The 22,472-nt window shown below is 40.8% G+C and overlaps 1 protein-coding gene across 1 annotated transcript in view; it reads right to left on the reverse strand.

Moving 5' to 3' along the window:
* Positions 1 to 22,472, reverse strand: part of MAPRE2 (microtubule associated protein RP/EB family member 2) — a 96,275-nt gene that overhangs the window by 54,296 nt on the left and 19,507 nt on the right. The window contains exon 2 of the mRNA XM_032311553.1: positions 10,832 to 10,959. Within this exon, the coding sequence (XP_032167444.1) occupies positions 10,832 to 10,959 (128 nt within the window). The remainder of the gene's footprint in view (positions 1 to 10,831; positions 10,960 to 22,472) is intronic.

Below are 22,472 nucleotides of genomic sequence, written 5' to 3' on the forward strand. Positions count from 1 at the left end.
CCCACCTCTCCACTGTGTTAGCACAGTGTCCACTAAAATGACCACACTCATGGCTCCAGAGTTTGTATCTGGCTGGAGTTGGGAAACAGATATGGGAATCAGGGGACAGAACTGGATGGGAAATGGGTGAATTCTCTTTAATATTGCACTAGCATGTCCTTCCCAGGAGGCTAAGAAAAGCAACTTTTCATGCTGAAGGGGTTGGACAAGGACCAATAGAGGTCTTGGCACAGCTACTGCCACTGGGTTTACTGAACTGAAAGAAATAACCAGGAAACAGTGATACCTTGATACCCTTTGGGGGGACCAGACTTGTTAAATGATTCAGGATGTTACTTTTCCTCAAGAGCACATAAAGCTGGAAAGGAGGATATGAAGCCTCTCAGACACAAGCTTGTTAAAGCAAGCCTGGATTCAACGTGGGGAAAGCTCTACAGTCTTGAGATTCAAACAGTGGACAGGGCACCCACGTGCTTAAGTCTGTCTCTAAAGGAGGCATTATCCTGGCTATAGCTTCCCTGGCCAAGAATCATTTGGAGACAGCTGAACAGCTCTTCCAAGGAGGGCGAAATCGCAGAGCCACCTTGTCTTGCTTAGAGGGAAAGCATTCAGAGCAGGAGAGGGAACAAATGGAACAGGCGGAGAGGAAAGGCTTTTTCTCTACGCCATCCTCACCATAAGTAGAGCAGGGAAAAATCATCCTAAGACCGGGAGCAAGTGCCTGTGTCTTTCTCTTAGTGTCTCACCACCTCTGCTAAGAGAGGCCTCGATGAGACCACTGGGTCACACACCCTTGTCATCAAAAGAATGACCAGATACATCTCATTTCTTCAATGTAATGGAAAGGATGAGGATACAGACTTCTAGCTCCTCCTCTTCTAACATGCTGGAGATGTTCAGTGGGTTCCTGATTAACGGGTATGGAAAAAAATCCAACACACACGTGTGCACACGGGGAGCGGTCTGCCACACCCACAGCTGCCATACATTGAAGCAAGAGGGGCGTAAGGCTGTGACCCAAGGAGACGCCAGTTCTACTGTCAGCAGTGAACATTTGGCTTCCCTGAGCTTTTATCCTCTTAAATAAAATACAAATTAAAAACTCCTAGTCTTCCATACATGGCTGTTATAAGAATTAAAGTAAATACACATAAAAGCAGAATGGAAATGGTAAAGAGCAATAAATAGAAGCTGAGTCCTTATGACATCATTTTTATGCCCCTCAAGTAGGAGGATATGTCCCATGTGCCTGGTTAAAAGAATCAGAGCTGTAAGAATGAACAGGATTGAACTGGATTGTTTCAGATATGAAATATGAATCTCCAAAATGCATGTTTTAGATTCAAAGGGCAAAGAAGCAAAGAACAAAAGGAGGTCCTTGGTCTCCCACTAGCAGAGAAAGGCTGTGAGTACATTCCTGAGATCCTCCGATTTATCTACTGAAAAACATCTGAGGGCTTCTCCAGGCCTCAAGTCTTTCCCCAGATAAACATGTGAGGTGCTTAAGTAATCACAAGTTCATTTATGAAAGGAAATGGCTCTTTTCTCCCAATTTTATACTCTTCCTGTTAAAGTCTTTAGATGATTTAAACTGAAAAGGGAAAGAAAAAGCAATATGAATACAAAGTAATGTTTTATAAGAAAGAAATCCACAGTGTAAAGTAAATGACAGCTTTAGAAAAATCCAAACAACTCAATATATTGGAACACCCTTTTATTTCCCCTTCAGATACTTGTTTTTATAGGTCTTGGTGAATAATTTCAAAATAAACATATATGCTTTAAAAGTAAGCAGCTTATAAAAGAGAAAGTGAGAGAAGGGGCTCTAACAGTTTCTGAAATTAGAATTTTAAACAACAAATGAGTCTTAAAATCCACCATGTCCTTGGGCTCTAGCCTGATGTCTCCCCAACTCTTCACCAAAATTCGTTGGACCATGGAGTCAGGACTCCAGGCAGCAAAGCTGGTGGAGTCAATGCTGGGGCTTCTCAAGTGCATTCTAGCCTCGGCCCTATACTTCTGCTTTGAGCCTCATCACCTAGACCCACCACAGTACAACAGTGCTCACCTCGGGACCCACAGCCATGGACCCCATTCATGGTTTCTGAGCCAGTAAAACTCAGCAGGGTCTTGCTATAGATTAGAAAAAAAAAGAAACTGAACCCCAAAAAGTGTGATAATGGATTTCTGAATTAGTGTTCTACTTAGAACCCTGAAAATGGCATTCATTTGTGACATTTGTGAATTTTCCCAGATAAGGGAACATAACTAAACTCTAGAATTGAAGGGATTGCTTTGTACAAATTCATACAATTATTATCAGTTTTTGTGATTTTATGGAGAATTCTCAAAGGTATTAATTTGAGTTTCTAATAATATGTCATTAATTAGCTTTGTTTCTGTTAAGGTACTATTATTATATTTAGTTCTTTGTGATTACATGTTCCTTGGTTTTTTATTAAGTATAAATACTGCCAGTCTTCAATAAAATAATCACACTCTAGGTGATATATTTTCCTAGCCTATCTCCCCTATTTTATGGTGTTCACCATTACCTACGAAGGACTCCAATAGAAATGAGTAAGAATAGAAAGGACGCATCTGTAGATGTGTACCTGTGAAAAAAATTAATGGAGTCACATGATACTTATCTAGTTAGGGACCTGAGCAGTTATCACGGAGGACTGGTTTTATGGAATTTAAAAATATTTGTTGTGGGGCACCTGGCTGGCTCAGTAAGAAGGGCATGCAGCTCCTGATCTCGGGGTCATGAGTTCAAGATTACTTAAATATATAAAACTTAAAAAAAAGTTTGTTGCATTTTTCAAAAAGAAATGAGCAATTCTATGGTTTCCTGATGATATCCCATGTATGCACAGTTGCTTCAAATAGAGTAAAATCAATCTTCACATACTTATATGATGAGATCATGAGGAAAAACTGTCTTTCTGTTATAGAAAACAACATGCTTCATGTATTTCAGGGCTGTCCCTAATAAAACACATATTATCTTACATATTGGTCACATCATCTGACTCAAGAGGGAGGATTTCCAAGGTCTTTCCCAAGCTACGGCCATTCTAAGTTATTGAGGCAGCACCCACCCAACTCCCGAAGAACCAGAAGGAAGGTCCTTTTCTGCAGACTCTCCATGATCCCATCCCCTCCTTCCTTAGTATATCCAAAGCTCTTCCAAAGCAGCACAGTCTCTGGTCTTTTGCAAGGACAGAACCATGCTGCACTGAGCTCCTAGAGGACAATGGCCATGTCTTTTTAAAAAAATTTTATTTTATTTAAATTCAGTTAACATATAGCATCTTATTAATTTCAGAGGTAGAGTTCAGTGATTCGTCAGTTGCACATAATACCCAGTGCTCATTACATCATGTGTCCTCTTAATGCCCATCACCCAGTTACCCTCACCCCTAACTTCACCCCAGCAATCCTCAGTTTGCTTCCTATAGTTAAGAGTCTCTCTTATGATTTGTCTCCCTCTCTGATTTTGTCTTATTTTATTTTTCCCTCCCTTCCTCCATGATCCTTTTTTGGTTTCTTCAGTTCTACATATGAGTGAAATCATACAGTGATTGTCTTCGTCTGATTGACTTGTGTTTTATTTATCTGGGTTCCCAGGGCCCTGCCCAAGGGAAACATGTGTGCCAAATAAAACTAAATTGATTATCAGAACTGAATACAGTAGTGAGTTTAGAGGAAGATGTGGCTGATTGCTTTCAAAGATGTATTATCCATATACATAAAAACCAATTTTACAGGGCCAGTTTGATCAATGAAGTGAATACATACATATTTTTTTCCCATTAGGGTATTTAGGATTACAAAATGCAGTAAACAACCCCCCCCCCCCCCCCCCCCCCCCGCAAAAAAACCACAAAGCACCAACTTATGTTTACTTTCAGTATTGCACAACAAAGGAACAGTCAACAAAACTAAAAGGCAACCTACCTCCCTAATGGGAGAAGATATTTGCAAACGGCTTATCAGATAAAGGGCTAGTGTCCAAAATCTGTAAAGAATTTACCAAACTCAAGACCCAAAAAACAAATAATCCAGTCAAGAAATGGGCAGAAGACATTAACAGACATTTCTGCAAACAAGACATCCAGATGGCCAACAGACACATGAAAAAGTGCTCCACATCACTCAGCATCAGGGAAATACAAATCAAAACCACAATGAGAAACCACCTCACACCAGTCAGAATGGCTAAAATTGACAAGTCAGGAAATGACAGATGTTGGGGAGGATGCGGAGGAAGGGGAACCCTCCTACACTGTTGGTGGGAATGCAAGCTGGTGCAGCCACTCTGGAAAACAGCACGGAGGTTCCTCAGAAAGTTGAAAACAGCTACCATACGACCCAGCAATCGCACTACTAGGTATTTATCCAAAGGATGCAAATATAGTGATTCAAAGGGACACCTGCACCCCAATATTTATAGCAGCAATGTCCACAATAGCCAAACTATGGAAAGAGCCCAGATGTCCATCAACAGACGAATGGCTAAAGAAGATGCAGTGTGTATGTACACACACACACACACACAAACACACACTAGAGTATTTCTCAGCCACCAAAAAGAATGAATCTTGCCATTTGCAACGATGTGGATGGAACTAGAGGGTATTACGCTAAGCGAAATAAGTCAGAAAACGACAAATACCATATGATCTCACTCATATGTGGAATTTAAGAAACAAAGCACAAGGGATAGAAACACAGATGAACAGAGGGGAAGGAAAGGAAAAATAAAATAAGATGAAAATAAGAAGACAAACCATAAGAGATGCTGAACTCTCGGAAACAAGGTTGCCAGAGGGGAGCTGGAGGGGGGATGTGGTAACTGGGCGACGGGCATGAAGGAGGACACCTGAGGCAATGAGCACTGGGTGTTACATGCAACTGATGAATCACTGAATTCTACCTCTGAAACTGGTAATACAGGACATGTCAATTACATTGAATTTAAATAAAGAATTAAAAAAGATATACGTAAATAAATTTAGAAGGGGGAAAAAAAAACCTACTGTATTCCATGTGCTGCTCAAGAAAGAAACTCCCTTTCATCTTGTGCATTAGTTGGGACACAGGAGTATACTGCCCAGTGCAGTGACTGAATCTGAGGCTGGACCACTCCCTTCATTACCCAACCGACTTTTTGGCCTCCTGCCCTTCAATTAGTCGGTATACTAAGACAAGTAAATGGATTTTAAAATAAAACTTGAGAAAAAAAAAAAAAGTCACCAAAGAAAACCCCAAACCCCCCCCCCCCAAAAAAAAAACCAAACCAAACAAACAAAAACCTACCTCTCTTCATAATAGGTCACAAACTTGAATAATATTCCACTGTAATACGATTACATCTATAACCATAGCAACACAACCCAAGAGATCTTAACTTTCTTATAACAAATAACAGTGTGATTTTATAAAGCTAAGTAAGCTCTTGAGCGGACAGACACAGATGAAACATCCTTACTTGGTTTCAGTTCAAGAGAGCCAACAGGAGAACGTCTGCTAAATTTAGACACTGAGCTGATTTCATCACTAACCTGTCCTGAAAGAGGTCTCTGCGGACAGAAGAAAAACGGCACAGGGACAACACACTAGGACGGGATTAACCTAGTTACGAGGCACAGACTGCAGCCAGAAATGGTCACAAAGAATATTCTGCGGGGCTCATAGCACCTGTCCAGGCCCCGGGGCATGGCAGATAGCCACACCTTTGTGAACCCAAGAGTGTTTCTGTGAAACCTAGTTCCTTTCCGGAGAGCCATCAAGGCCCCAGAATTGTAAATGTGACCACAGTGATTGCATTAGGACCAGCTGAATCTAGAAGCTTTCCCGGAAGAAAAAAAAAAAAAAAAAACAAAAAAAACAATACCAGAAACTTGATCCAAGACAGAGCTTGAAACAATTTGGAGAAGCACATATTGAAACTGAATCAAATACTGATCATGTTTCTTTCTTTCTAAGCTAGTGAAGAAAATACCTAGATTTTCCATCTGAAAAAATAGTTTAATTCCAATTAAATTTTACTAAAATACTAAAATGCTCAGGAAGGTAACTGAGCTGTCAGCCAGCACAGGATAGTCCAGGCAGTGCCCCACCTGCCACCCCGACACACAATTTGTATCTCTGAAGGTGTATAAAGTCCCCAGTTGGCCTGTCCTGCGGAGTGGGTGGGAAGGAGGAAGGGAAGGTTGCACAGAGAGGACAGGCAGGCTGCGCTAGGCTTTGGAGAATGGGAGGGCCGCTGGTGCTGAGGCTGCTAGTGAGGTCGCTGGCCAAGCCCCCGCAGTGACTCAGCAGCAGACCCAGTGGCTTTGCTGCTCAGATCCGGGCCAGCAGGAGAGGGTGAGGACACAAAAATGGGTGCTGAAAGTTTCAAAGGAGATGTGGCGTATTGGAACAGGAAGCAGGGTGCAGAGGAAAAGGAAAAGGACATTTCTTCCACCCCCATCAAATTCCTCTTCCCATTTCTTTCCGTTCCTCTCCACATAGTCTGCTACCTTTCCTATCATCTCCAACATGGTATCTCAAGTTGTTAAATCTGTTTTGTTTTCTTTTTTTTTTTTTTTTCCTTTCCCGGATTTTTAGCACCATGCTGTCCATCCGTCCTCTGAGTACCTTACAGAATATTCACCGGTTTGGACTGGTCCAGGAGCAAAAACAAAGTATCTGACCCCACAAAAAGCCATGGGAATTTTAGGAAGCAACTGAACTATAACTTAGTATTTTGAAGCTGAATCGGTCTGGTGCCTCATGGGGTTCAATCCCCTACTTCAACCGTGGGAAATCCACAGATACTGCACATTTTTGCAACAGATTCAGGTGAGCTATACAGTGTCCTGTGATTACAGGGGCATGTGCCCATCCCTGTTAAACTGCTTTCCATTTACCAACCCCATCTTTCACCTGAAACGTAAAGGCTGCTTTTCACAAGAAATGAATGCACACTAAATATGCCTAGGATTCTATGGCCCAGATTTACTGTTCAAAGGAGATTTTCATAAGGTTACATTCTTGGGATAAAATACCAGGAGGTAAGAGTGAGTCATTTTCATTGTTTTGCAACTCACTGCAATCTATCTCCAAGTGTTAGGTCTTCTCACACCACCTCTCTTTTAAGATGCTTCTATACAGGGGTGCCTGGGTGGCTCAGTGGTTAAGCCTCTGCCTTTGGCTCAGGTCATGATCCCGCCGGGGTCCTGGGATCGAGCCCCGCATTGGGCTCTCTGTTCAGTGGGGAGCCTGCTTCCTCCTCTCTCTCTCTCTCTCTCTCTGCCTGCCTCTCTGCCTACTTGTGATCTCTGTCTGTCAAATAAATAAATAAAATCTTAAAAAAAAATGCTTCTATACAAGTGAATGTCATATAAAGGCAGAGAATTCTGAAGAAAAAGGAAGACAAATGTGAAGCAGTAGGTCACTCCTCTATGAGCTATGAAGAAAAGCTGACGTCAGGTTTAGTATTAGCTGGATGGAGATCTCTTGGCTGGAAATAAAAAAAGAAAATAATGCAACTGAGGGGAAAATGCCAAAGGGGAACTGCCAGAATTAGAGCCTAAGTCTTTAGCAAAAAGAATTTTATTAAATAAGGAAAAAATCAGTTTAAATATGTGAAGCTAAATAAATAAATACGTGAAGTTATTTTGTGTGTTTTCCCACAGCATACTAAAATACAATCACACAGTAAACTGAAGTCATTAAAATAAAATTAAAATAAAAGCTGAGTAACACCTGGGTGGCTCAGTGAGTGGCTGCCTCTGTTCTCAGGTCATGATCTCAGGGTCCTGGGATTAAGTCCCACATCAGGATCCTTGCTAGGTGGAGAGCCTGCTTCTTCCTCTGCCTGCTGTTCCCCCTGCTTGTGCTCTTTCTCTCTCTGTCTCCCTCTGACAAATAAATAAAATCTTAAAAAAAATAAAAGCTGAAGGAAAAAAGTATTATCCAAGAATTTGACTACCTGTAAGTATGAGGAGGAGAAATCCCTTAGTGATTTGTTCTTATCCTAATAGCACTGTCCTAGCTGCCTTAAATGCCTTCTAGAACAGTGAATGATATAAATAAATAAACTCATAAATAAATAAATAGAAAGATGGCATCTTCCTGTGAAATGCCATTGCTGAGGAGAGGAGTCACAGACTAAATTATGAATAAGGAAACTATGCCCGATAGGTTTTGGATATTTTAACTTCATTTCTAGTGGTTTGGGGTTTCTCTAAAATGCACTGCAAGGTCTTGGCTATGGCATAAGGTACCCGGGGTGCTTGTTAAAATACAGTTTTTAGGCTTCACATCCAGAGAAACGGATTTAGAAGCTCAAGGATCCGAAGAACGTGCATTTGTAAGGAGCCCCATAGATTATCAATGCATACGGTCTACAGTTTGAGGAAACCACTGTCTAAAATTAAAGACCTGTTTTTGTACTACATGGATTAACATGATTTAGGCCAAAAAAAAAAAAAAAAAAAAAAGTTAACCTCTGTACTACAGTATTTTTGAGCAAAAAACTGTTTCAGAGCGGAAAGGAACCTTATTCTTCTGAATCACCAACCTTGTAACTTTAGGCAGCCAATGAGTTATCTTAACAAAAATTATCTGTTCAGTAGTGACCAGAATGGTTTCTAGCAGGTTTCATCCAGCTGCAAGCAGCTGTAAAATGCATACCAATGCTTTAAGAGAACGGTACAAGAATGTTTCACAAAGGTCGCTGAAAATTTTGTTGAATTTGCCTTATTAGAAACATGAAAGATCGGCAAAAAAAAATTACATTTATCATCCGAACATTTATTACATCTATTACTACTCTATCTAAAAATCCTAATTGCCTTCTCACTGCATTCGCTAGCAAAAACTCTCCATGCTTATTACCGAGAAAGCTCTTCATGGGCTCATCCACCACTGAACTCCTTCTTCCCATCTCTTTTCTTGATAACCAGCCCCAGTCCCCTTATCTGCAGGTGCAAACACCCACTTTGAGAGTAAGATACACTTTCTGTCTTTGCCCCTAGCAGTTGCAAGCGGATTTTCATTCACCCAGCAACAAGGATCTCTGAGGGAAGAGTATGTGTAGGGTGCGGTGGAGAAATGGAATTACCAAAAATTATGATATTGAAGGGATATGCGCCTTAACAAGGGAATTGCTAACAACAGAAAACTCTGGGTTTCTCCCCCAGGCAAAGTAAAATACTAGAGTGCTCTAGAATGCATAGCAAGAACAGTACCATAAAATGTGACTGTGTAGAATCTATAGTTGAATGAGATGCAACAGTGACTGTTTCCGACAGTGACTACTGGAGTCATTGCAATAGGCCAACAATATAGGCTTCGCATGTCTATGCCAGTCTATGCCAGTCTATGCCAGCTTTTCTGTAGCTTGTACTCAAGGGCAAAGAACTGGCTGGTGAGCATCTATTACTGACCTCACAAATCACAGGACTTGTGTTTGAGGTCTGGGCGCAAGGAAGGTGAGTGAGGTAATGCCTCAGTTTTAGCCAACCCCAGTCTGTTCCTTGGGAGACAAACTATCATGGGAGAAAAGGTGTCAGGAGAAGTGAAAATCTGTCCTCTAGAATCTGTTCTTAAATCTTGACCTAGGCAAAGAAGAAAACAGTCACTGGTGGGTGCTGGACTGAGGGGTCTCCTGGGGCTTTCCAAATTCTGATGACGCCTCATGAAATCTCTTCACACAGGCCTCCCCTAGGGAAGACAGGAGGTGTACCCGCTGTGCCAGCTGAATCTGCTAACTCCCTTCTATCTGTCATGTCTTGTGGAATTTCATGCAAACACACTTCAGGAATATTCCCTACTACCATTTTCATGTCTGAGCCAGAGAGGAAAACTCTTACCCATAATTCACAAGAAGAAAATACTTCCTACATCCAAAGGAAGACCTTCTGTGATAAACACTTTAAAGATGAATTACTTTACCAGTGGCATGTTTTTAAAACATGCTCCTACTTTATCACTGATCAAATCTTCATTTTTTTTTTTTTTTTTTAACTCAACATGCATTCCCCACAAACCTACTTGATATCAGGCGTGGTGCCACCCTGGGCATCTGATGAAGAATAAAACACAGTCCTGTCTTCAAGGACTTCTGGGGCCTTCAGACGAGAAGGAGTTGGACCTTCTAGCACAGCGTGGTCAAGTCTTACTCTGGAAGAGTGGGCACAGTGTTTTGGGAGATCTGGGGAACTCTTCAGAGGGGCGACAACGGAGTCAGATTTTTAAGTGTGAAAGAGATTATAACACAAATGAAAAGAAGAAAGACATTTTTAGCAAGAGGAGCATGAAACAAGTTATGGAATGCAAAAGGCAGTCTGTGGGGAACAGAGGATTTTGTGGGACTGAGGCACAGGGAGGTGCAGGGAGAGATGTAGAAACTGAGGAGGAACAACGCAGCAAAAACAGAAAAAACTTTATCAGCCATGAAAAAGAATGAACTTTATCCTGTAGGAAGGACAAGGTGGAGTCTGGGAGGTTTTTTAAGAAGGGGTTGCAAGACCCAATCTGTGTTTTAGGAACAGAAGGGCGATGGCTGACGGGATGACTGAGAAGACCAATAAGGCAGCATTATGGAGACTGTTCATAATATGTGTTGGGACTGTTCTATGCTTTTAGATGCCCACGATCATTTCTCTCTGCAGGTTCTTTAGTTGTATCTGAGTTTTCCCTCTTTAATTATAGATCAATACCGATAAGTATTTTTTCCTACCCAAGATACATCATCTGCGGTTCATAAAATAACATTCCACATGATATGCAGTAAACATTTAGGTAAACACATTCTTAAAAAAGAATCTCTTACCTGAACAAAGCTGTTCCACTTTTGTGTAGTTTAAAGATACTATGTCATTAACCCATGCGATGATGTCATGTCTGCTCATAGTCTCTTGGGTTATCGAGGTAGAATACACATTGACCGCCATTCCCCAACTAGAAAAAGACAAGTAAGGAAAAAATTAACTCCAGAGCATAAAAGATACCTATTCAAGATCAGGACCCTGGGCAGAACCCTAATGGGATGGAAAAGGACTGTTTCGGCTGAGCCTTTTCTCTTCTTTCCTCCCTCTTCCATGTATTTGCTTAGATACAATGAAATGCCACGTATTGTTCATGCAGGACCACTTCACGTCTCCCTCTGCTGTCCTCCCAAGGTTTTTAGGTTCTAAGATACCTATTTTCTCATGTAACTCGGTCTCACTCTCATCCTTAAATCTATGTGTGGTATTAAAAAGTTGTCACGTGTGCACTGGGGTCACCTTTCATCTTTCTACATAACTTCGTCATACTTCCATCACTTGCCAACAGCTCCCCCTTGCACACTGCTTGGAGATAGGAAAGGGAGCTGCGTTGTATCCAGCTGCTCAGGCTAAAAAACACCATGCCCACTCTTGCCTCCTCTGTTTCCCTCACCGCCACATATGATCCAGCAAATTCTACTGGCTCTACTGTCAAAGTATTTTCCAACTTTGATCAGTGCTCACCTGGTGCTCTGCAATATTAGTCTTTTCCTGGGTCACGCAAGGTGCACCCTTGCCCCCCACCATGTATTCTCAACACAGCAGGCAAAGACAAAAATCAGATGCTCTCTCTCTGTAGTTTAAAACTCTCCAAGGGTGGCTCATCCCCCAGTAAAATCCAAAGTTCTTGCCAAGCTTTAGGCAGCCTGATATATTCTGACACCTTTCCTTACTACCCGCCCCCTCACTGCAGGCCGTCAGAACAGCCCCCCGGCTGTTTCTGGAACTCCTCCAGCTCACCTCCTCTTCAAGGCCTTTGCACTGCTGTGGCTTCACTTTGGACCCTGACCCAGTTTTAAGGGGCATGCCCTCATCTCCTTCATCAAGGAAGCCTTATCTCTTTCTTTCCCTCTTCACAGACCTAGGAGAGAAGCTCCATGGGGAAAGGGATTTTGTCCATTTTATTCTTGTATATCCCTGGTGTCTAGTTCAGTTCCAGACATAGAGTAGGCTCTCAATAAAATGCCGCAAGAGACGTGTGCTCCCCCACCCCCTTCCATGTAAGGTAAGCAGGGCAGTGATAAGCTAGGTAAGCTTCGCACTTTTACTTAATCAGCTTTGGAGAAAATCCACTTTAGAAATGGGCTTCATTTACGTTCTCTTGAAAAAAAAAGAAATCCTTAACCTGGTATTCTCTACTTCTAACAGCTCTGGACAGAGCTTTTATAAAAAATATATAAAAACATCTGAATAATCTGAAAGACACGTACTAATTGCATGAGCCTTCCCTTTAATTAATATACTCCTTCTGAGCATTTCATGACACCTTTCACCAACTTTTCACCAGAGTGATATACACAGAAAAAGTTTTGCTTAAATATTTTGTTATCTGAAGCTCTGTGTAACTGGTTTCCTTTTTTTATTTTAATAAACTTTATTTTTTAGAGCTGTTCACAGCAAAATTGAATGGAAGCAGAGTTTTCCCATAGACCCTTCCCCTTTTCCCCACTTCCATGCTCTGCCCTATACACATCCCTACCAGCTGGTACATTTGTTGTAATCAATGAACCCACACTGATGCTCTGCCACCTCAAGTCCATGGTTTACAGTAGGGTTCCCTCTTGGTGTCACACATTCTACGAGTTGTCACAAATACACGATGGCAGGAAGCCACCACTGTAGTGTCATACGGCGTAGTTTCATTGCTCTAAAAATCCTCTCTGCTCCGCTGCTTCATATCTTCCTCCCAGCAATCCCTCGCAACCACGGATCTTTGTACTGTTCCATGGTTCTGCCTTCCCCAGAATGCCATGCGGGGAATCCTACAGCATAGAGCCTTTTCAGGTTGGCTTCTTTCATTGAATACTGTGCAGTGAAGCTTCCCCCAAATCGTTTCATGGCTTATCTTCTTAGCACTGACTATTCCACTGTCTGAATGCACCGCTCAGCTAATGAAGGGCATCTTGGTTGCTTCCAAGTTTTGGCAATTATGAATAAGACGGCTACAAACATCCATGTGCAGGTTTTTGTGTGGATGTGAGTTTTTGATTCATTTGGGTAAATACCAAAGAGCACTATTGGTGGCTTGTATGATAAGAGTATGTTGAATTTTGTAAGAAGTTATTAAACTGTCTTTGGTGTCTGTCCGAAGTGGCTGTACCCATTCTGCAGTCCCACCAGCAATGAATGAGTTTCTGGTGCTCCATATCCTCACCAGCATTTGGTTTTGTCTGTGTTTTGCATTTTGGCCATTCTAACAGGTACACACTAGTAAAAAAAAAAATTTTTTTAAACATTTAAACCTGGTTGAAACTTTGTAATTTTACTAGTTCTGTGCAACATAAAATACTTGAATCTTTTTAAAAAGTATGTATTTGTTTATAAATACATAAGAAAGAGAGAATATGCAGGGGAGAGGGGGCAGAGGGAAAGGGAGAGAAGCTCAAGGAGCCCCACGGCTGGCTCTGTGCTCAGTGCGGCATCGCCCTGAGCTTCTCTTCTCCCACGAAGAGGAGATCATGATCTGAGCCAAAATCAAGAGTCAAACACTCAACAGACTGAGACACTCATGTGCCCCTACTTACATATTTTTATGTAAAATGTTTCAACTTTTATTTAAAAAAATTTTTTTTAAGGTTTTTATTTATTTGACAGAGAGAGAGCACACACACAAGCAGGGGGAACAGCAGACAGAGGGAGAGGGAGCAGCAGGCCCGGTGCTGAGCAGAGAGATCGATCCCAGGATTCTGGGATAAAGACCTGAGCTGAAGGCAGACACTTAACTGACTGAGCCACCCAGGCACCCCCCAAATTTTATATATATAAAACTTATTTTGAAAGTTTTTGATACGTAAAGAAAACCAGTTGTGTTTATTGGCTTCAACAGTTGTCAATATTGGCCAATCCTGTTCCATTTATACTAGTCCATACTCTGTCCCAGATTCTACCCTCTGCTCCCGAAGCCAGTTTATTTTGAAATAAGCGCCAAGCATCTCATCATTTTGCCTATAGGTATTTCAGCATGTGTGTCTGAACGATAAGGACATTAAAAAACTCAAATAGCATTACCACATCTGAAAATAAAAATAATTCAGGCATTATAATGTTAATTTTTTCAGTTTGTTTGAATCTGGACAAATAAGATTCATACATTGTGCTTCTTTGATGTGTACTTTAAATATTTTCTATCTTTAGATTTCTTCTTCATTTCTAATATTTTCTTTGCAATCTATATTTTTTTTCTTTTTTTTTTTTTTAATTGTTGGAGAAACTGGGTTGTTTCTTAGACAGTTACTACAATCTGGATTTTGCTCACTGCATCCCATGGGTGTGGTCTGACATATTCCTCTATCTCCTGGGTTCCTACAAATGGATCATTTGATCCACAGGCCAGATAGGATTCAAGTTCTAATTGAGGGTTTGGAGACAGGATTACCTTGCAGTGTTAGAACTTCCATCAGGAGACACATCCTGTCTGACTCCTTTTGGGTTATTGTTAGCTATTAACTATTTGTTCAGAGCCACCAATTCTTTAGACCTCAGAGTCATAGTCTATCATTCATTTTTGAGCCAAGACTAGTTTACAAAGAGAAATTTCCCCTGTGAGGTACTCGTCATGTAACAAAGACAGGATAGATGCCTGATTTGCTTTCTTTACCATTTTTCAAAATAATGAGGTAGTTCTCTACTATTCTCCAAACATGAGTAATGAGGTTTTTTTTTGAAGCAGAATTATGAACTCATAGCAAGTATGTTTCAATCCACGTCTCAACCAACCACAGTTTAAATCTTTACTGGTGTGAGCTTGCAAGAACTTATTCAAGCTGTTTTTTGAGTTCTTCTGACAAGGTCCCAGTAGTCTTTGATCTTTTCCTTGCTTTCTGGTATGACAAAATGTTCCAGGCCCAACCTGAACATTTCCTGCCTTAGACATAAAAACGGTTATTTCTCCATAGGTTCCTTACTTCTTTAGTCACAAATAGTATTTAGAAATAAATATTTTTAAGCATGGCTATATAGGACAGAAAAATCTTGTTTTACACAAAAATCTACATATTTGTAAGAGAGTTAGGTTTGGAATGTTTATTATGTCTATAGCAATAAAAATCTGCTTTCTACCTCCCGTGCTAAATGAAGATTTTTTAAAAAAAGATTTTATTTGTCTGAGAGAGAGACAGAGTATGAGGAGGGGAGGGGCAGAAGGAGAAGGAGAAGCAGACACCTCGCTTGGCGGGGATCCCAACATCCTGAGATCATGACCTGAGCTGAAATCCTATGCTTGACTGAACCACCCAGGTACCCCGAAGTTTTTTATAAATATAAAATAAATATCCATCTATCCCTAAGAGCACCCTTATCTCTAAGTTCTTTTCCCCTGAAGACCTAAAAACAAAAACAAAAACAAAACCCTCCTAGTACTGGCATTTCAGATAATGGCACCATTCTCGCTTCTTTTCTACAACACTATTAGAGCTTTTTGAATATCTGGTTAATAACATGCACTGTCTTCTTCAGCCATCATTTATTAAACAAAACCATTTGTTTTTAATACCTAATCAAACTTTGTGTGACTATGGAAATGATATAAAATCTTGATAAAGATAATTCAAGACTTAGAACATTTTGAAATGCTTGAAGTAATTTTCACTTGCTGGTCTAACTTTTGGCAGTTGAAGTAATCTTCTGATGGTTTCTTCCTCAGGCAATTCTGGAAAGCTCTGCTCTACCAAGCATCATTGCAGGATAAGGCGCAAGGCCCAGAGATGTGCTACATGACGTTCAGCCAAATTGTAATGAAATTTTTTGTCCAGATGATTTAAAGACAACTAACCACAGAGCAGAAGAGATCCAATCAGGTCTGTGATTTAGAAAGATAATCCCATTACAAGTGAGTAGAGATGTTCTGTGGTTTCCTAATAGAAAAAGTGTGCAACCAAGGCACAGGTTACAATGGCTTTCAAGAAATCCATGAGGACAGAGAAGCTAGTCATTCCTTTGCTGGAGGGTCCGCCAATGAACCACACTCTCCTCTGGTCTTTACTGATAACACCCCCTAAGGTCAACAATCTTTCCATATCCAAACAGACATTCAGCTCACAAAGGCAGGTAAAGCACTATGTGCCTTGAAGGAGCTCATTAGGAAGACCAGGAAACAATGAAATAGCACCTGATTTTTGCTTTAGAAAAATTCCAGTTAATTAGTTACGAGACTCACCCCTCTAACCTCTACCACAACCCTTCTCTACCCAACGCAGCTGCAGTCCCCAGAAACCCCAGCAATAAGAGTAACCTGCTTTAGGGGACCTGTGGGAAAACCAGAATGGAGGGCATACCAAGAGGAGGGTGAGTGAATGAAGAAGGTTAGGAATATTTTAAGTTTCTTTCTTTCTTTCTTTCTTTCTTTTTTTAAGTAAGCTCTACACCCGATGTGGGGTTTGAACTCATGAACCCAAGATCATGCTCTATTGACTGAGCCAGCAGGTGCCCCTAGTTTCTTACGTTTTCTAAAATAAAACAACAACACATTAAATAGATTTCCATACCTACTTTGCACTAATAGCAATGGAACCAGTATAGTTAATTTCTAATTATAATTCATGCTGATTAGAATATTCTTATCAACCTTCCTCTAAATTTCACCAAGGTACTTGCAAGTCTTTCACTTTGTGACTGTCCCTTGCTTTCTTTATTAGTTTCCCATCCAAATGCACAACGCCTTCTGATTTTAGACAGAGAGCACTGGGTCTTGGGCCCTTCTCTGGGAAGGGCTGGTGCTCTTCCTAACCTCTAGGAAGTCAGGTTAAGCCAAAGCAAAAGAAGAATTCTATTCCTAGGTGATTGGGTTATGGACATTGTGGAAGGTATGTGCTATGGTGAGTGCTGTGAAATGTGTAAGCCTGATAAGCCACACACCTGTACCCATGGGGCAAATAATACATTATATGTTAATAAAAATTATTAAAAAAAAAAAAAAAAAGAATTCTATTCCTGATCTGCCATCCATGCTTTTATCTTCCCCAATCCTTCAACTCCCACTTTTTGTACCAGGGCAACTCCAATCTATTCAAGCTTAAAGCATTCAGGTGACTAAATGGTTCCCAGAAGAAAACTGATCTTTTTCAAAAGTTAAACTCAGGGCTGGTAAAAGAATATTTTAACAATCTTTGCTTTTCTGTGGAAACATTCTAAAATCCTAAAATTTCATTATAATTTCTTGGTGCCAATATAGCTTACAATAGAAAAGTACCAGCCTCCGCTTATTCAGAAATGTTTGGATAACACAAGGACTTTTTCTTTTATTTTAAAGTGATTTCATGCTTCCATTTTGATCCTTGAAAGAATCTTGTGAGGAAAGGAGGGGAGGAATTAAAATAATTCATATAAGACATCAATCTAAGAAACTGAAAGACACGCAAATAAATGGAGAGATATTCTGTGATTATGGATTGGAAGAATATTAAGATATCCACACTACCCAAAGCAATCTACAAATTTAGTGCAATTCCAATGGCTTTTTTTTTTTTTTTTTAGAACTAGAATATAAAAATTTGTATGGATCCACAGAAGACCCCAAATAACCAAAGCAATCTTGACAAAAAAGAATAATGCCAGAGGTCTCATGCCCCCTGATTTCAAACTATATTACAAAGCTATAGTAATCACAACAGTATGGTATTAGCAAAAAAACCAGACACATAAATCAATGGAACAGAATAGAGAGCCCAGAAATAAACCCACACATGTATGTATGATCAATTAAGACAACAGAGGCAAGAATATACAATGGGGAAAAGACCATCTCATCCATATATAGTGATGGGAGAACTGGATAGCAACTTGCAAAAGAATGAAACTAGACCACTAACTTATCCATATACAAAAATTACCTTAAAACGGATAACAGACTTGAATTTAAGATGTGAAAGCATGAAACTCCAACACAGGTGATAAACTCCTCAACACTGGTCTGAATGTTTTTTCAGATCGGACGTCAAAGGCAAGGGTCACAAAAGCAAAGATATCTAAGTGTAGCTACATAAAATTAAAAAGCCTCTGCGCAACAAAGCAAACCATCAACAAAATAAGAACTGGGAGAAGACATTTGCGAATCATATAACCAATAGGTTAACATCCAAAATACATCCAGAGCTCATACAAATCAGTCATAAAGTAATCCAATTAAAAAAAGGACAGAGTGGGGCACCTGGGTGGCTCAGTGGGTTAAGGCCTCTGCCTTCGGCTCAGGTCATGGTCTCGGGGTCCTGGGATCGAGCCCCACATCAGGCTTTCTGCTCAGCGGCAAGCCAGCTTCCTCTTCTCTCCCCCTCTGCCTGCCTCTCTGCCTACTTGTGATCTCTGTCAAATAAATAAATAAAATCTAAAAAAAAAAAAAAAGGACAGAGGATCTGAATACATTTTTCCCCAAGACATACAAAAGACAAACAGGCCCATGAAAAGGTGCCCAGCATCATGAATCAGAGAAATTTAAATTAAAACCACAGTGAGGTATCACTGAACACCTGTTGGAATGGCCAGCATCAAAAAGACAAGAAACAACAGTGCTGGTGAGGAAGTCGAGAAAAGGGATCCTCACGCACTTTTGGTGGGAATGTAAATTGGTGCAGCCAACGTGGATAAGAATATTGAGTTCCTCAAAAAATTAAAAATAGAACTACCATATAATCCAGCAATTCCACCTCTGGGTATTTATCCAAAGAATACAAAAACACTAATTTGAAAAGATATATGCACCCCTACGCTCAGTGCAGCATTATTTATAGTAGCCAAGATACAGAGCAACTTAAGCATGCATGAACAATGAATGGATAAAGATGATGTGATACACGCACACGCACACACGCGTGCACACACACACACACACACCAGAGCTACTCAGCCGTAAGAAGGAAATCTTGTTATTTGTGACATGGGACAACATAGATGGACTATGAGAATTTTGCACTAAGTGAAGCTAGACAGAGAAAGACAAGTAGCACATGATTTCACTTATAAGTGGAATCTAAAAAAACAAAACCCAGATTCCTAGATAGAGAAAATACAGTGGCAATTGCTAGAGGGGCAAGGGGGAGGGGGGATACAAATTTCCAGTTATAAAGTAAGTCTGGGCGATATAATGCACAGCATGGGGAATATAGTCAATAGTGTTGTATTAACTCTGTATGGTGACATAGTAACTAGATTTATTATGATCAGTTCACAGTGCGTGTCAAAGCACCATGTTGTACACATGAAGCCAGTAGAATATTGCATGTCAATTATGCTTCCATTAAGAAAACTTCAAAATACTAGTTTTTTAAGAGTTTATCTTTAAATAATCTCTACACCCAAAATAGTTTTCGAATCCACAGCCCTGAGATCAAGAGTCACACGTTCCACCCACTGAACCAGCCAGGCACCCCTCAAAATACTAACTTTTAAGTTTATTAATTTCCAAAGACTCAGCCAAGAAGAATGAATGGCTGAGAAAGGTAAGTAACAGCAAGTTCTACAGAATAAAAACACAGGGAACACACTGTGCAAAGTTCACTCTGGATCTTCAGCATGTCTTTTCCATGGAAACAACAGCTTATTCTGCTATAACCTGCAGTCCCGTTTCTGGGCCATAAACACTTCTCTCAGTGCCACCTTTGTAAAAAAAGGAAGTCAAAGCATTGCCCTCTAATTTTCAGCTTTCTGCCAGATTTTTAACCAGATCGTAGGTGTTTAAGACCTGATAAGTACGGCAACACTGAAAGAAGATTAAGGACAACTCCCCATCATGAGGTCTCTGGGCCACTGTATTTTGACACAGTATTTATTTTATTTTATTTTATTTTATTTTATTTTATTTTATTTTATTTTATTTTATTTTATTTTTTTGCAAGCTGAACAGGGGGAGAGGCAGAAGAAGAGGGAGAGAATCCTCAAGAAGACTCCCCACAGAGCGTAGGACCCACAGATCATGACCTGAGCTGAAATCAGGAGTTGGACGCTTAACCCACTGAGCCACTCGGGTGCCTCTTAAATTTTATTTTCAAATGAATTTGCATTCACTGTTACCACTTAAAAATATACCAGTAACACCAATATATTTATACACGGTTATCATGAGTATCTGCATGTCTTTCTGAAAAGCCGGCTATATAGATATTTTGCAAACAGGAGAAAGAACAGAAAAACAAAAATCCCTTCATACCTCCAGCAAGCAAAGTCACGACTCTGACTTTTCTATGGATAGTGACTTCAGAAAAAAGGACAGCCTCAGGCTGGGGGCCCATGTGTCGATTTTGTCTCCGTAATCAACATGTGGCGGTGGGAAGGGGAGAGGTTCAGCCAGTTTAAGCTCTGCAGCAGTTAGCCATATAAATTAGAAAGTGCACTTCTGCTTACCAAAACAAAAGGAATTTTTATGCGACAGACTGGAGTTTGCCTACTGAGCAAAGCCCGGATAAAGACTTGGCAAGCCCCAAACCACGGAAACCGAAGGATGAATTCATCACCTTCCAAGGCATGGGCCTCTAAACCAATTACAAAATATTCTGCAATTTTGATGTCCAAGAACAAATTTGGCCAAGTTTGTGAATTTGGAGAGACACTCTTCTGGAGTGTCTCTCCAAAATTTGACAAATATATAAGCTATCCTAGCTAGTAAAGCATCATGTGTGGCCCTCAACTGAAATTCTTTCTTAAGGAACTCATTTTGTTTCTCTGCCCCACCCTAACCCTTACAAATAAATCACAGCCATACATGGGGTCTGGGGAGGCAGCTACTTCTCATTTCCTCTCTTCACACTTTGATCACTCCTTTTGAAAGAAACGGTTTCTTTCAGTGAGGCTCACGACAGGCCAGGTGTCGCAGGATCCTGGCTCCGGTCCTGTTTTGGGTGTGTGGCTATAAGAAGAGGAGTCTGAGAAATTAATTTTGGGAATGAGGCATGTGGAACTTATTTTCATTTTGATTTCTTCCCCTTACAACTAACGTTTCAGTTTGCCAGGCTTCCCAAGTTTAGACACGACCATCTGCGGAAGTACAGCCCGAAGTGGTTGACTACTGTCTGCGGCTCTGTAGGAAGGCCCCATTTGGCTTAAATTTACCCCAAACCCATTCTGAAGCTGAACTGTTAAAATACCTTCCTGACGTAAGTTACCTTCTTTATGCCACTCCCTAAAGGAGCCTGGATGCAACTGGAAACATTCGACACAAAACGTTCTGAAAATTCGACCTGCCCTGTGCCAGTGCATTCCATTCACACATTTTACCCCGACATCTGACAGCTATACCCATATTTGTGGCTCTCTGTCTTCGCTCTCATTAACAGGTCCCTCTTCTCCACATGTTCCCCCATCACGGGAGAATATCCCTCTCCCAGTCTTAAGATAAATATATGCAGTCCACCCTTCACCCAATTTCTCACAGATGAAAACAAAGAGCCGCCTGGAAAAGTCATCCAAAGAATAATGCAATTTCTCTTTCACCTGAGAAACGGACGTGAGTCGAGGCACATGAAGGATTTCTGAAGCCCTTATAATAATCCATGGCCCGGGTGGTTTCTTCAGTAATATTTCAAGATAACAGTGTTTCATAGGAAGTTATGTCCTGCTGATCAGGTGTTAGCATTCCTTTCAGAATATCTCAGAAGTTGTATGTACCACGTGTCCATACATGCCAAGGTAGGAAAAAACACCCGTGAGCCAGAAGAACACCTTTCCTTTACCAGTCATTGGATTTACACTTGGTCCAGGTCAAGGCCTCACTTTTAGTTCCTGTCTCACATGGTGTTGCTTGCCTTAAGTTTTTTAGGATTGTCAAGGTTGGCCTGCCTACCTACCTACCTATGCTACCTACCAGATGAAGCAGGGGTTGGGGGAGGGGGGCACTATTTCAAACAGACTTGCAAACATAGCTTTTTCCCTAGAAATAATTTTTTGCCATTTTAACAGAAATGGACATTTTGCAAATACTTCTAATCAGTCACAACTCTTAAGATTTTTAAAAGAGATTTAGGTATAACATAGGTATAACACTGAATATTTCCTTCTCTTATAAGCGGCATCTTTCTAAAATAACCGATCAATATTTTGAAGCAGCAGCAGATCAAATACCGAGCCAAAGGAAGAAACCCCGAAAGTTGTTCTCCAAGATGACTTCTGCGTTGGAAACTAGGTTATCCACTCCATCTGAGGGGCACAGAAGAGATTCGGTCCCACAGCAGACAGTCACTTAAACGAGGGAGTTTTCCTTTGAAAAGCCTTGAAACAACACGACTAGATTCTGCCTGAGTGCCTCCTTCCTGGCTCCCTCCCTAACAAAAGGCGGATGTGAAGTCTCCTGTGGTGGTTCCTCATAATGAACTGGGCATCAGCAGGGAGTGACAAGTCAATGTGTCCCCTGAACCAGAAACTTCCCTGCTTTTCAGCTGTGCATAATTCATTCTCTAGATTCAATACCGTGAGGGGTGGGATTTAAACATTTCACCAAGGAAAGAC

The sequence above is a fragment of the Mustela erminea genome, chromosome 13, assembly GCF_009829155.1.
Source record: "Mustela erminea isolate mMusErm1 chromosome 13, mMusErm1.Pri, whole genome shotgun sequence".
NCBI lineage: Eukaryota > Metazoa > Chordata > Mammalia > Carnivora > Mustelidae > Mustela > Mustela erminea.